At 40.4% G+C, this 15,387-nt stretch overlaps 1 protein-coding gene across 1 annotated transcript in view; it reads left to right on the top strand.

Moving 5' to 3' along the window:
* Window positions 1-15,387, top strand: part of SPG11 (SPG11 vesicle trafficking associated, spatacsin) — a gene marked incomplete at both ends in the record, with an annotated part of 73,716 nt that overhangs the window by 44,757 nt on the left and 13,572 nt on the right. The window contains 4 exons of the mRNA XM_084240144.1: window positions 1,308-1,415; window positions 10,940-11,102; window positions 12,773-12,987; window positions 13,677-14,430. Of these exons, the coding sequence (XP_084096270.1) occupies window positions 1,308-1,415; window positions 10,940-11,102; window positions 12,773-12,987; window positions 13,677-14,430 (1,240 nt within the window). The remainder of the gene's footprint in view (window positions 1-1,307; window positions 1,416-10,939; window positions 11,103-12,772; window positions 12,988-13,676; window positions 14,431-15,387) is intronic.

Genomic DNA, 15,387 nt, shown 5'->3' with positions numbered 1-15,387 from the left:
AGTTGCCAATAGTTATTCTTTCCTGAGTTTAAAAGGGTTACTTTAGAATATTCCATTAGCTTTTTCAATTTCCTATCCCTGGATTTTTTTTTTTTTTTAAGATTTGTTTATTTATTTATACAAGCACTGGGTACAGTCAGAAGTGCAGGAGGGTGAGAGGATTCACCAGAGCCAGAGCGGGGAGGAGAACAGGCAGACCGACGGAGCACACTGCTGAGGGGAGCCGCGGGCGGCAGGAGAGGTCTGAGCGCCATGTGGGACCCTCGCCCGGTGGCCGGGGACCAAACCAGCGCTGCAGAGGCTGCGGGCAGCTTCGTAGCCCAGCACTCAAACCGCTTCGCCACCAGGGAGGCCCTGGATTTTTTCTTTTTTTTAAGCCAAAACCAACTAATAATTGAAGTACCGCTTCTTTTAAAAAGTGCTAAATAAGGGTCTCCCCTGCCCCTGGTGGTGCAGGTGGTTGAGCGCCGCACTGTGAAGCTATCCGCAGCCTCTGCAGCACCAGTTTGATCCCGGCCGGCTGGCGAGGGTCCCACATGGCACGGCAGACCTCTCCTGTCTCGCCCGCTGCTCCCCTCAACAGTGTATTTCGTCAGTCTGCCTGTTCTGTTTCCCACTCTGTCTCTGGTGAATCCTCTCACCCTCCCGTGCATCTGGCCCGTACCCTAGTTCTTGTATAAATAAAAATAAATATTTTCTTAAAAAGTGCTAAATAATATATACTTCTTACTGTGTTCTCTCAGTAGTCCTATGCAAAGATAATATATGAAAATATTATAAAGCAATATTATCCTCATTTCATAGAATAGACTAAGGCCCACAGGCTTAAATAACATGCGCAGGATCTCAAAGTACTTTAGCTAGTGGTACATTGTATAGTTAAGTTCCATACTTTCTAATTCCAGAGCTCCTCTCCTCTGATGGTAACAATCCTGCTGAAGTGCTAGAAATGTCCACACGTGGTCATTTTGAAGCCATAGACAGAGAGAGGTTGGCAGTTCAGTGGAGCCCACTGTCCAGGAGTGTTTGCAGAGATGTCCTAACGCCATCTAGTGGAGTATCTCCTGCTCCTGTGCCAAGTACAGAATAGACAAATAGACTCCAGTAGGTGTGCACAGCTTGAGTATTTTTTTTCTTAAAGGAAATAAAATTTAATTTCTTTTCTTTTTAGCATACATGATTTAATTCTACTGTGAAGCTATTACCAGTAATATTTATTTTTTACTTTAACCGTCTCTTATATTGACATTACTTTTTGAGAAAATAATATTAAGATTTTGTAACTTGATTCAAACTCTTCCTCCAAGGATTCCCCGTTACTGTTGATGCTAGAGATGTGTGAACTCTGTATGTTCTTCAAGAACTATAAGGAAGCTGAAGCTAAACTTCTGGAGTTCCAGAAGAGCCTTGAAACTGTAAGTTGGGATTATCTTCTCCCTGATCTGAAATTGGTTAGAGCGGCCTGTTGTCTGTTAGTAGTCAGGATAGGATAGCATGTTATGTGACATAATTCAAATTCAATCGTTTGTACTGTTCTGGGGATAGGGGGCAGCATAGGGATTGCAGTGGCCTTGCCCACAGCACAGTAGATACTACGAATGCCAGAGTGGTTTTCTCCGAGTGGGCTAAGTCTGATCAGTATCCTGATGCTTCAGCCAGACTCAAAGGGGAGGGCGTTAATGATATCTGCTGTGGATGCTAGAGAGGAATGAGGTGGTACACGGGCCTCATTCGGTCTCTCCAAGACAGCTCCAGCAGCACTGACGACCCTCATGATCTCTGTCCAACTGAGGCAGTATCTTGTGATCAGTTTTAGGCTTTACCTATTCAGGTCCTTGTTTCAGGCCTATTAATCATATGAAACTAATTAAAACTATGGGGTGGGGGAAAAGAAGTTACAAGAACAGAAAAAAGACGATCCCTTAGTCCTATTTGAGCTTTCAGCACTTTTGCCTTTTCTCCCCCAAAAGAGCACTGTAATAAATGAGACAAAACTATATACTGATCGTACCCAACAGTTATATCACAGAGGAATCTCAGTGCAGGCTTTTGCTCTCAGTCATATTGTTCTTAACTGTAATGATGATTTAAAAGTTATGTTATTTGAAAATACTGAATCAAATTACTCAAATATCTGTGAGGTTCCGGAATTACAGAAAATAGGAACATTAATTTCCTTGGTTTATCATTCCATGGCTTGGGTCCTACAAGGTATCTCCTCCTGTTATTAGTACTATTATTCTTTTTTTGTGTGGTAAAATATACACATATTTACCATCTTGATCATTTTTAAGTTTACAGTTCGGCGGCATAAAGCATATTCACATTGCTGTACCACCATCACTACCATCTATCCCGATGACTCTTTTCATCTTACAAAACTGAAACACTACAGCTGTTAAGCAATAACCCCAATCTCCCCTCTCCCTACCCCTTGGCAACCTCCATTCTACTTTCTGTCTTTATTATTTTGACTATTCTAAATACCTCATACAAATGGAGTCATTCTGTATTTGTCTTTTTGCAGTGGGCTTATTCTACCTAACTTAATGTCCTGAAGGTTCATCCATGTCGTTGCATATTGCGGACTTTTCTACGTCTTTAATGCTGATGTAACCCACTAGCTGTATATGTATTTATCCTATATTGCTTTTTCATTCATCCATCAATGGACTTTTGTGTATGCTTTCAATCCACAACGGTGAATTAAGCTGTTATGAACATGGCTAATAGCTCTTTGAAACCCTGCCTTGGGTTCTTTTGGGCATTTACCCAGAAGTGGAACTGTTGGGTGATATGGTAATTCTATTTTGAATATTTGAGGAACCGTCATGTTGTTTTGCACTGTGGCAATACTGTTTTACATTCCCATTCTTCCCATTCTTGCCTTCTTTTTCCCTCCTTCTTGGTTTTTTGATAGTAGTCATCAAGTAGGGTGTGAGGTGTCAATGTAGTTTTGATTTGCATTTCCCTAGTGATTAGTGATACTGAACATCTTTTCATGTCGTTTTTTGATCATTTATAAATCTTCTTTAGAATATGTCCATTCAAGTCCTTTGCCTGTTTTTTTTTTCTTGTGAAGTTTTAGGAATTCTCTATATATTCTGGATATTAATCCCCTATCAGAGATAAAATTTGCAAATAATTTCTCCTGTGAGTTGCCTGTTTTGTTTTTTGTTTGTTTTTAAAGATTTATTTATTTATTTATTTATGCATACAAGAACTGGGGTGTAAGCCAGAATTGTGGGGAACGGGGGGTAGAGGGTTCACCAGAAAGAATGTGGAGCAGAACAGGCAGATCTACTGAAATACACTGCTGAGGGGAGCAGCGGGCAAAACAGGAGAGGTCTGCTGCGCCATGTGTGTTGCTCCCTGGCCGGCCTGGGATTGAACTCATGCTACAGTAGCTGGCAAAAGCTTGTTTTTAACCCCTGTTAAAAAAGCGCTGTTTTTAACCCCTGCGCCATCAGGGAGGCCCCCTGATAGTGCCTTTTGATGACTAAAATTTAAAAAGCTTCATCAAGTCCAGTCCAATTTTTCTTTTATTGTGCTTTGGTGTCATAGCTAAGAAAGCTGTGAAATCCAGTTTTGTGACACTTTTGCACTACCTTCTAAGAGTTTTGTTATTTGAGGTCTTATATTTGAGTGGTTGCTCCATTTTTAGTTAGTTTTTGTATATATTGTTATACAAAAGGGTTCAACTTCATTCTTTAGCATAAGGATATCTAGTTTTTCCAGTACCAAAGGTTGAAATTTTTTTTTTGCTTTCAGCCTTTGCTCATTGAATGGTCTTGGCACCCTTTGCAACATTCATTGACCATATTTGCAAGGGATTATTGTACTTTCTATTCTGCTCCATTGTTCTGTTTGTCTTTATGCTAATATCACAGTTTTGATTGCTGTAACTTTGTATTGTTTTGAAATCAAGAAGCTTGAGTCCTTCAGTTTTTGTTTCCTTTTCAAGATTGTTTTGGCTGTTCAGAGACCCTTGGAATTCCATGTGCTTCGTAGGGTGGATTTTTCTATTTTTGCAAAAATAAATGTCATTGGGATTTTGAAAGTCATTACATTAATCTGTCACTCACTCTGGATATTATTGACATATTAATAGTATTACTATTTCCAGTCTATAAATGTAGGTTGAATTTTCATTGATTTGTCGTCACTAATTTCTATTTTTTTTAATTACCTATTTTTTTTTAAAGATTTATTTTCTTATTTATACAAGCACTAGGTACAGTCAGAAGCGCCGGAGGGTGAGAGAATTCACCAGAGCCAGAGTAGGGAGCAGAGCAGGCAGAAGGACCAAAGTACACTGTTGAGGGGAGCAGCGGGCGGCAGGAGAGGTCTGTGCGCCATGTGGGACCCTCCTCCGGTGGCCGGGGAGCCACCAGGGATCGAAACGGTGCTGCAGAGGTTGTGGGCAGCTTTGCAGCCCAGCATTCAACCGCTGCACCACTGGGGAGGCCCAATTTCTTTCAGCTGTGTTTTATAATTTTCATTGTGCAAGTATTTCACTCTTTGGTTAATTCTTAAGTATTTTATTCTGTTGGATGCTATTCAAGATGGAATTGTTTTTGTGATTTCCTTTACAGACTGTTTATTGTTTATGCATAGAAATGCAGCTGATTTTTGTGCATTGATGTTATATACTGCTACATTGCTGAATTAATTCTAAGTTTATTTTTGATGGACTCTTTAGGGTTTTCTACATTTACAATCATATCATCTGTGAACAGACAATGTTACTTCTTTCTTTCCAATTGGCATGTGTTTATTTCTTTTTCATGCCTCTTTCTGGCTAGAACTCCCTTTTTTTTTTTTTTTGTTTTTGTTTTTGTTTTTAAAGATTTATTTATTTATTTATACAAGCACTGGGTACAGTCAGAAGCGTGGGAAGGTGACAGAATTCACCAGAGCGGAGAGTAGAACAGGCAGACTGACGAAGTACACTGCTGAGGGGAGCAGTGGGTGGCAGGAGAGGTCTGCGCGCCATGTGGGACCCTCGCCCGGCAGCTGGGGATTGAACTGGCGCTGCAGAGGCTGTGGGCAGCTTTGCAACTCAGCACTCAACCGCTGTGCCACCAGGGAGGCCCTAGAACTCCCTGTTCTATGATGAATAGAAATGACTAGAATGGACATTCTTGTCTTTTTCCTAAACATTTGTTAAAGAAAAGCTTTCAGGGGCCTCCCTGGTGGTGCAGCAAGTTGAGCACAGCGCTGTGAAGCTGTCTGCAGCCTCTGCAGTGCTGGTTCGATTCCAGGCTGGTCAGGGAGCAACTCACATGGCACAGCAGACCTCTCCTGTCTCGCAGCTGCTCCCCTCAGCAGTGCTTTCGGTCTGTCTGCCTGTTCTGCTCCCTGCTCTGTCTTTGGTGAATCCTCTTACTCTCCCATGCCTCTGGCCTGTGCCCCAGCTCTTGTATGGATAAATACATCTTTAAAAAAATAAATAAATAAAACATGTCAACATAAAAAAAAAAGAATGCTTTCAGTCTTTTCACCATTAATTATGATTTTCTTTCTTTTTTTTTTAATTTTATTTTTTTTCTTTAATAGAGTGATCAGGAATAATTATGATTTTCATTGTGGGTTTTTCACAAATGGCTTTATTATATGGAGGTAGTTTCCTTCTATTCCTAGTTTGCTGAGTGTTTTTAATCACCCCAGTGTACTGAATTTTGTCAAATATTTCTTTCTGCATCAAGTGAAACAGTCTCCCCCCCATCCCCTGCTTCATTCTGTTGATGTGATGTATACATTGATTACTTTTTATATGTTGAACCAGACTTGTATGCAGGAAAAAGTCCCTTTGGTAATGTTATATAATCTTTCCCTTGTATTGAAATCAATTTGCTAGTATTTTGTTGAGTACTTTTGCATTGATATTCATAAGGGAGATTAGTCTTTTTTTTTATTTTTTATTTTTCTTGAAGCATCTATCTGTCTTTGGTATCAGAATAATCCTGGTTTCATAATATGAGATAGGAAGCGTTCCCTGCATCTTCAGTTTTTCGGAAAAGTTTGAGAAGGACTGGTATTAGTTCTTAAAGTGTTTGGTAGAATTCATCACTTAAGCATTAGGTCCATGGGTTTTACTTCTTGGAAAATTTTTGATTACAGGTTCACTCTCCTTACTAGTTACAGGATGATTCAGATTATCTCCTTCTTGGGCCTCCCTGGTGGCGCAAGGGGTTAAGTCTAAGCACAATGAAGCTATCTGCAGCCACTGCAGCATGAGTTAAATCCCCAGCCAGGGAGCTACCCACATGGTGCAGCAGACCTCTCCTGTCTACCCCGCTGCTCCCCTCAGCAGTGTATTTCAGTCAGTCTGCCTGTTCTGCTCCCCACTCTCTCTGGTGAATCCTCTCACCCCTACTCCCCACCGGCCCACATACCTCTGGCCTAAATCCCAGCTCTTGGATGCATAAATAAAATAAATCTTTAAAAAAAAAAATTTATCTCCTTTGTGATTTAGTCTTGTGTTAGGTTTTGTGTCTTTGGGAACTTGTACATTTCATTTAGGTTATCTGATTTTTTGACATAGTTATAGTACTCTTCTATTTTGTTATTTTTTAAAATAATCTTTTGATTTTATTGATTTTTCTCTGCTATTTTTCTGTTCTCTATTTTGGTTATCTCTGCTTTAATTTTTATCATTCCTTTCCTTTTGCTAGCTCTGCATTTTTCTTTTCCTAGCTTCTTAATTTGTAAAGTTAGATTGTTGATTTGAGATCTTTTCCTTTTGAATATAAGCATGTATAGCCATAAATTTAAATTTCCCTCTTAGCACTGCTTCACTACATCCCATACATTTTGGTATGTTGTTTTCGTTCTTTTTTTAAAAAAAGATTTATTTTTTATTTATACAGTAGCTGGGGTACAGGCCAGAGGCGTGGGAGGGTGAGAGCATTCACCAGAGACAGAACGGGGAGCAGAACAGGCAGACAGACCAAAAGCACTGCTGAGGGGAGCATCGGGTGAGACAGGAGAGGTCTGCTGCGCCATGTGGGAATCTTCCTGGCAGGCCGGAAATTGAACGTGGCCTGCACAGGCTGCGGACAGCTTCACAGCGCTGTGTTCAACCCACTGCGCCACCAGGGAGGCCTTGTTTTTGTTAAGTATTTTTTTTTTTTTTAAATATATGCATATAAGTCTTTCTTTTTTTTTTTTTTTTTTTTTTTTTTTTAAAGATTTATTTATTTTATTTCTACAAGCACTGGGTACAGTCAGAAGCATGGGAGGGTGAGAGAATTCACCAGAGCCAGCGCGGGGAGCAGAGCAGGCAGAAGGACCGAAGTACACTGCTGAGGGGAGCAGCGGGCGGCAGGAGAGGTCTGCGCGCCATGTGGGACCCTCCTCCGGTAGCCGGGGAGCAGCCGGGGATCGAACCGGCGCTGCAGAGGCTGCGGGCAACTTCGCAACCCAGCGCTCAACCGCTGCGCCACCGGGGAGGCCCTAAGTATTTTTTAATTTCCTTTTGGTTTCTTCTTTTATGCTTTGGTTATTTAAATCCCAATTTTTTGAATTTTCCAGTTTTACTTTTGTGTTGATTTATAAATTTATCCCATTGTGGTCAGAGAAGGTACTTAGTTTGATATCAACCTTTCAAAATCTGTTGAGACTTTTTTTATGTCCTGTATCTGGTCTGCCCTGGAAAATAGGCCATGTGTACTTGAGAAGAATGTGTTTTCTATAGTTGTTGGGCAGAGTGTTCTGTATCCATCTTTTAGATCTAGTGGGTTTATTATGTTTTGTCTTCCTTTTCCTTGTGTCTGATTATTGTGCCCTTACCATGAGGTGAGTGGTATTGAAGTCAGCAACTACTGTAGAACTGTTCTTTCTTTCTTAAATTATGTCAGTTTTTGCTTCATATATTTTGATGTGTCATTAGGTATGTAAATATTTTAAATTATTATATTTTCTAGCTGTTTTGAACCTTTTATTAATATATGTTTATCTCTTGTAACCTTTTTTGATTTAAAGCCTATTTTGCCTGATGTTAGCATAGCCACCCCTGCTGTCTTTTGGTTGCTATTTGCATGGAGTACCTTTTTCACTTTCAACCTGTTTCTGTCTTTGGAACTCATGTGAGTGTCTTGTAGACAGCATATAGTTGAACCATGTGTTTTTAATCCATTCTGCCAATCCCAAACTATCTTCCAAAGTAGCTATATAAGGTTTTATATTCCCACCAGCATGTATGAGAGTTCTGTAGCTTCATGTCCTTGCCAGCATTTGGTGTTGTCAGTGTTTGAGTTTGGTATGTTGTGATATATCACTGTTGTTTTACTTGCATCTCCCTAGTGATATATCGTGGAGCTGCTTTTTATATGCTTATTTACCATCTATATAAATCTTTTTGGTGATTTAGTATTCTATTAAATTCGGTATCTTCAGAATGCATAGGTTTCATTTATGACATAAGCCAAATACATATAAGAATAATATAAGCATACAATTGATTTGGCAGAAAAAGGAGGGAAGGTTACAAATCTCTTTGCAAGACTTGGGATACTGACAATGCAGAATGGGCAGAGCCCAACCAGGAAAGTTCCTGGCAGTCCTCTGAATTCCTGGCAGCTTTCCAACTAAAACCCAAAGAAGAGTTCGAGACTGGGCACAGAGTCTATATGCATCTCTGATTGCCTCGAATATATACATTTATACCACTTTCTAGGGGAATTTTATCAGAACCAGCTATTAATTTAAACAGGTTTTTATCTGTCGTTGCCTTTTGCATATCCGTTTATCAGCATCTTCATAAATAAGTGGTTACTTTTTATTAGTTACTTAAGTCACTTTGTAACTCTTACCTCACTTGCCCCTAATTTTCCATCAGTCAGGATCATTACAGTATTAATACATATGAAGGTATCTATTAAGATCTTTGACCTGTTTTTTAATAGGGTAGTTTGTATTCCTGCTGTTTAGTTTTAAGAGTTTTGTATATTTTGAATAATAGCCCCTTATCAGATAAGTCTTTTAACAATGTCTTCTAGTCTTTGGTTTGACTTCTAATCTCTTGACATGTCTTTTGTAGAGAATATTTTTAAAAATTTTAATGAATTTCAGTTCATCAGTTTTCTTTCATACAGTGTCTTTGGTTTTGTTTCTAAAAAGGCATCACCATACCCAAGGTCATCTTAAGTTTTCTCCCATTTTATTTGCTAACAGTTTTATAGTTTTATGTCTAGGTCCTCCAAAGTATATTCATTTTCTTGCCTCTGCTCTCACCTCTTAAAGAGGAATAGTGTACTACTTCACCCTTGCCTCAGCCTTTTACTTCCGTACACTTTCCTTCAACCGGTTCAATTGTGCCCCTCTTTATAGAGCCACAGAAGTAGTTAAAGAATAATAAACAAATAAAGAATGTTCTAACTCAGATTATTTTTAATAAGGATACTCAATTGGATAAAGAATAAAATACTCTATAACTTTTGACTCTTTTAAGCTCTTGAAGGCTGTAGGCATTCCGTTGAGCTATTGCACTTCTAACTATATCCCAACTATAAAGTCTCTTTGCATACCAGCTTCACATTGACAATACTTTTTATAATATTGTCAGAAGTATTCAGGAATATGGAGCCAAGACTTGCACCTACCCCAATGCTAGGCACAGACTTAACAAGTTTTCGGTGCCTGTCAGCATGAAATATATTTATTTCTTTAAACCTGGTAAGTTTCTGTTAAAAGGCCCATTATTTTTTGTGATTGTGTTGCATGAGGTCTAGAGTGAACTACAATGACTAAGCACTAAATATAAATCTTGCAAAAGTGACATGAAATAAGGGGTCAAATAAAATTCAGGAATAAAGTTACAGAAGCATCGTGGGAGAAAGAATCACTCTTTTCAGACACTAAAATCTTCCTTTTCCTGCAGTATTGCAGATATCTTTGCCACAACTAATTGTAAAATGAAACATGCTACTTAGGGTGATCTTCCTATTAATATATTTAGCATTTGGGCCTCCCGGGTGGCACAAAGGGGTTAAGTCTCAGTACTATCAACCTATCACCAGCCATCGTGGCATGAATTTAATCCCCGGCCAGGGAGCTAACCCACATGGTGCAGCAGACCTCTCCTGTCTTGCCTACTGCTCCCCTCAGCAGTGTATTTCAGTAGATCCACCTGTTCTGCTCCCCACTCTGTCTCTGGTGAATCATCTCACCCCTGTACCTCTGGCCTACACCCCAGTTCTTGTATGCATAAGTAAACAAAAATAAATGTTTAAATATATATATATTTAGCATTTGATTGTTAACATTTTTAGTCTTAAATCAGATCCTCCTCTAATAAGTATATAATTTATAAGGAAACTGGTACAATCAGCTTGGCATTTGTTAAACATGTACAAGTTTTTTTAATATTCTGGACTCAAAGTCAGGCCTACACCCCTCTCTAAAGTGCTTCTAAGTGAAAAGTATTCAATCATGGTTAAAGCATTCAAAACATAGTACAATAGGATATAACATAAATAATGCAGCTATCTATGCATTCTAAGCAGTTGTCAAATAGTCTGTTCTGTGCTCCCTAGTCTCCAGCTAGCCTTTACATTAACCTGTCACAATTATTTTGTGACAGCAGTTCACAGGATGATTATGGTGGCAGTCACTCCATGGGGGTGTTTGTATGCCTAGTGAGCTTTCGGTCTTTACTTCTCTGTCCTATCTTTGGCTTTGATATACACACAAATCTCTACACTAGGACATCCCACAAAGAGAGAGACTATAAAGCTGGCAAGGAGGGTTTATTTTTGCTATTCCTCTAAGCTCCACTGTCAATTCCTGTCATTTGGAAAGGACCTGGATAAGTCATCTCTTTATGGGGAGATGGTATCTTTGATGGTATTTTGACTTTCTTAAATGCTCCAGATTTGGAAATTTTGATTTGTTCCTGTAAAACCACTTTTTGACCCTCTCTTTTTTTTTTTATCAGCTTGAAACATCAGACATGAGGGTTGACACTATTATCCCTACCCCGTGGCTGAAGACCCAGGTGTGTTTTCTTTTGAAGCTTATGCTGCAGCAGTGCAGGACCCAGTATGAGCTGGGAAAGCTCTTACAGCTGTTTGTTGGAATAGAACATCTCTTCTTTGATGGTAAGGCAATCCTTACAGTTATGTTGTTATTAACAGATTAGTTTTCTTAATCTTGAAAATATTTTATTTTATTTTTTTATTTTTAAAAATTTATTTATTCATGCATACAAGAACCGGGGTACAGGCCAGATGTGTGGGAGGGTGAGAGGATTCACCAGAGACAGAGCAGGGAACAGAACAGGCAGGCAGGCTGAAATATACTGCTGAGGGGAGCAGCGGGCGAGGCAGGAGAGGTCTGCTGTGCCATGTGGGTATCTCACCGGCTGGCTGGGATGTGCTGCAGAGGCTGCGGACAGCTCCACAGTCCTGCGCTTAAATGCCTGCGCCACCAGGGGAGGCCCATTGAAAATATTTTAGATGGAGATTCAGGAACTTTACATTATTTATTTAGGCATAACAGAACTGGGGTGTAGGCCAGAGGTATGGGGGGAGGTGTGTGAGAAGATTCACCAGGGACAGTGTGGGGAGCAGAACAGGTGGATCTACTGAAAAACACTGCTGAGGGGAGCAGTGGGTGAGACAGGAGAGGTCTGCTGCACCATGTGGATCAGCTTCCTTGCGGGGGATTGAACTCATGTCGCAGCGGCAGGCAATAACTTGATAGCCCTTGTGCCACCAGGGAGGCCCAATTCAACAACTTTAAATTTTTATCTATAATATTAATAGTATACTACATAATGGGCTATAAATAAACAGTTACAGGAAATTTCAGTCATGGTTACAGCATTCAAAGCATAGTTCAACAGGATATAAAAATAAATAGTAGCTATCTATGCATTCTAAGCAGTTGTCAAATAGTCTGTTCTGTGCTCCCTGGTTCCCAGCTAGCCTTTACATTAACCTGTCACAACACAATTATTTTTTTCTCTGACAAGTAACCTTAATATGTCATCATTACTCAGGGCCACAGTGTTTTCAGGAATGTCTGATTTATTTTGAAGATTTCAGAGGCAAATTACTTTTATTTTTTTGCAGTCTCTAAGCTTGTTGCTGATTGAATGAAACCAATATTGTCTGACCCTCTTTCTTTAAGTTCTTATTGAATGATGTTATTAATTTATACTAGACTCTGAGGTTATTTATCACATTTAAATTCATAGATGTTGAAGTGGACAGCTCATATTTGCACAAATCATTGAAAGAATGCTGGGCTCAGTGACAGTGTTGTGAACTGTGGGTCTGATGACAAAGGAAGAGAGGGCTCAATGTAGTGCCTATAAGATGGATCTTGTCAGTTACTAAGTACACAAATTATAGGTCTTTTTAACAGTGTTTTTATTGATCTTTAGTAATTTTTTTCAGAGATAAATTTCCTTTTTTCTTGCCAGAGTTACTCTAGTCTTAAAAAATTATGAAGAGGGCCTCCCTGGTGGCGCAGGCAGTTGAGTGCAGCTCTGTGAAGCTGTCTGCAGCCTCTGCAGTGCAGGTTCGATCCTGGCTGGCTGGGGAGATACCCATATAGCACAGCAGACCTCTTCTGTCTTTGCCTGCTGCTCCCCTCAGCAATATACTTTAGTATATCCACCTGTTCTGTTCCCCGCTCTGTCTCTTGTGAATCCTCTCACCCCTTTAATCTCTGGCCTACACCCCAGTTTTTGTGTGCATAAGTAAAATTAATCTTAAAAATAAATAAATAAATAAATGTTTATGTCCTTTTCTCTTTGGTACAGGTCCAGATGTGAAGAAGCTGTGTGCCCTTAGCCAAATTTTGAAGGATACAGCCATAGCCATTAATTTTGTCATTATTACCAGCTACAGCCTTGAGAACTTTCAGCATGAATGTAGATCTATTTTGGAAAAGCTGGAGACAGATGGGCAGTTTGCTTTGGCCAGGAGGGTAGCAGAATTAGCTGATTTACCTGTGGACAACTTGGTTATTGAAGAGGTATCATTAGTTTTCTAAATTACTTTAAATCTTAGCTTTTTGAACGAGCATTAAACAAAGAATCAAATGATATATATATATATTTTTAAAAGATTGATTTATTTATTTATGCATACAAGATCTGGGGTACAGGCCAGAGATGGGTGGGAGGCGAGAGGATTCACCAGAGACAGAGTGGAGAGCAGAACAGGCAGACTGACTGCAACACACTGCTGAGGGGAGCAGCGGGCAAGGCAGGAGAGGTCTGCTGTGCCACGTGAGTTGCTTCCTGGCCGGCTGGGGATCGAACTCATGCTGCAGAGGCTGCGGATTGCTTCATAGTCCTGTGCTTAACCCCTTGCGCCACCAGAGAGGCCTGAGATACATATTTAATGGGAGATGAGGCTTTTGTTTTTGATACACACCTTATTTTCAGAAATGATGAGCCTGAAAGGAATGGATACCCATTCCTGAAAGAAAGTATGCTTTAAATGTAAGGTTAACTTACAGGATATGTACAACTATTTTCCTTTTGTTCTTCTTAAACCCCATTCAATTGGATAAATTTAGAATTGGTTTTCATACCATAATTTTTCAGATAAAATCTTCACAAATCCCATGTCCTCTGACTTGATATGGTAACTTAAGGAGATTTTGCATTTAAGAAATTACCCAGGAAAAGCTAAGTTTCACTTTATTCAATTTCACAGATAACACAGGAAATGCAGACCTTAAAACACATTGACCAGTGGTCCCTGAAACAAGCAAGAATTGATTTCTGGAAAAAATGCCACGAGAATTTCAAGAAAAATTCCATTTCAAGCAAAGCAGCTTCTTCCTTTTTCTCAGCCCAGGCCCCTGTGGCAGGTGAGCACCCACCTGGAGAGGAATGGAGCAGCAGGGAGGAGCGCCATTTGCTTCTCACCCTGGCAGGACACTGGCTTGCCCGGGAGGACCCGGTGCCTGTGGAGGAGCTGGAGGAGCTGGAGAAGCAGATCTGGCTCTGCCGCATCGCCCAACACTCACGGAGAGAAAAACAGGAGGAAACAGAGTCCACATTTTCTCGACAGATCTCAACAAGCGGTGAAATTTCCTTTGATAGCTTAGCGAGTGAACTTTCATTCTCCAAGTTGGCTGCTCTGAACACATCAAAATACTTAGAACTTAATGGTTTTCCATCCAGAGAGACTCTTGAGAACAAACTAAATTGGAAGGAGCAAGAGTCACTAAGCTTTTTGATTGGGCGTCTACTGGATGACAGCTGCGTGCATGAAGCAAGTAGAGTGTGCCGGTATTTTCATTTCTATAACGAGGATGTTGCATTGGTATTGCACTGCAGAGCACTGGCTTCAGGAGACGCTAATGTTAATGACGTGCACCCAGAGATCCGTGCTCTCCTAAAAACTGCTGAACACCTTGAGACAGAAGAAGAACCTAATGTTCCTCTACGGAAAGTCCAAAGCAGTAAGTAAAGGAGATCAGATTGCCCTGAATCCTAAATGATGCCGTTGGCACTCTTTCTGAGAAGGAAGGGTCACTTTTGGCATAATAGTTATTTTAAGTTAGGAGATAGCAATTGTATTCCAGGTAATCCACAAACTGAGATAAATAACTAGTCATTGAAGTAGAAACACCTACATCTTTTAACCAGCGTTGTACTGAAGTTAGGGGAATTCATTTGACAGGTAATTGGTTCATTGAAATTTATTCTACACAATTGTGTTTCCAGTTGTACGTTGGTAGTATATAAAAATATGATTTTTTTTTTATAGAGGCATGTTTTATTTATTTGTTTGTTTGTTTATACATGCACTGGGTACAGTCAGAAGCGCGAGAGGGTGAGAGAATTCACCAGAGCCAGAGCAGGGAGCAGAGCAGGCAGAAGGACCGAAGTACACTGCTGAGGGGAGCAGCGGGCGGCAGGAGAGGTCTGCACGCCATGTGGGACCCTCCTCTGGTGGCCGGGGAGCAGCCGGGGATCAAACTGGCGCTGCAGAGGCCGCGGGCAGCTTCGCAACCCAGCGCTCAACCGCTGCGCCACCGGGGAGGCCCAAAATATGATTGATTTTTATGTTACCCTTGCATCCTGTGGCTTTGCTAAACTCATTTATTCTAGATGCCTTGGAGTTTTCTTTTTTTTTTTAAAGAATTATTCCTTTATTGTCAGATATTTATTTTATTTTGCATAGAAGAACTGGGGTGTAGGCCAGAGGTGCAGGGGGTGAGAGGATTCACCAGAGACAGTTGGGAAGCAGAACAGCTGGATCCAGTGAAATAACACTCCTGAGGGAAGCAGCAGGTGAGACAGGAGAGTCTGCTGCGCCATGTGGGTTAGCTCCGTGGCCGGGGATCGAATGCAAGCTGTTGCAGTAACAGTGTTGAGACTAACCCCTAGGTCACCACCAGAGAGGCCCTTGGAAT

This window comes from Talpa europaea (genome assembly GCF_964194135.1).
Source record: "Talpa europaea genome assembly, chromosome: 8".
NCBI classification, from domain to species: Eukaryota; Metazoa; Chordata; class Mammalia; order Eulipotyphla; family Talpidae; genus Talpa; species Talpa europaea.
This window is presented reverse-complemented; position numbering and strand designations above follow the sequence as displayed.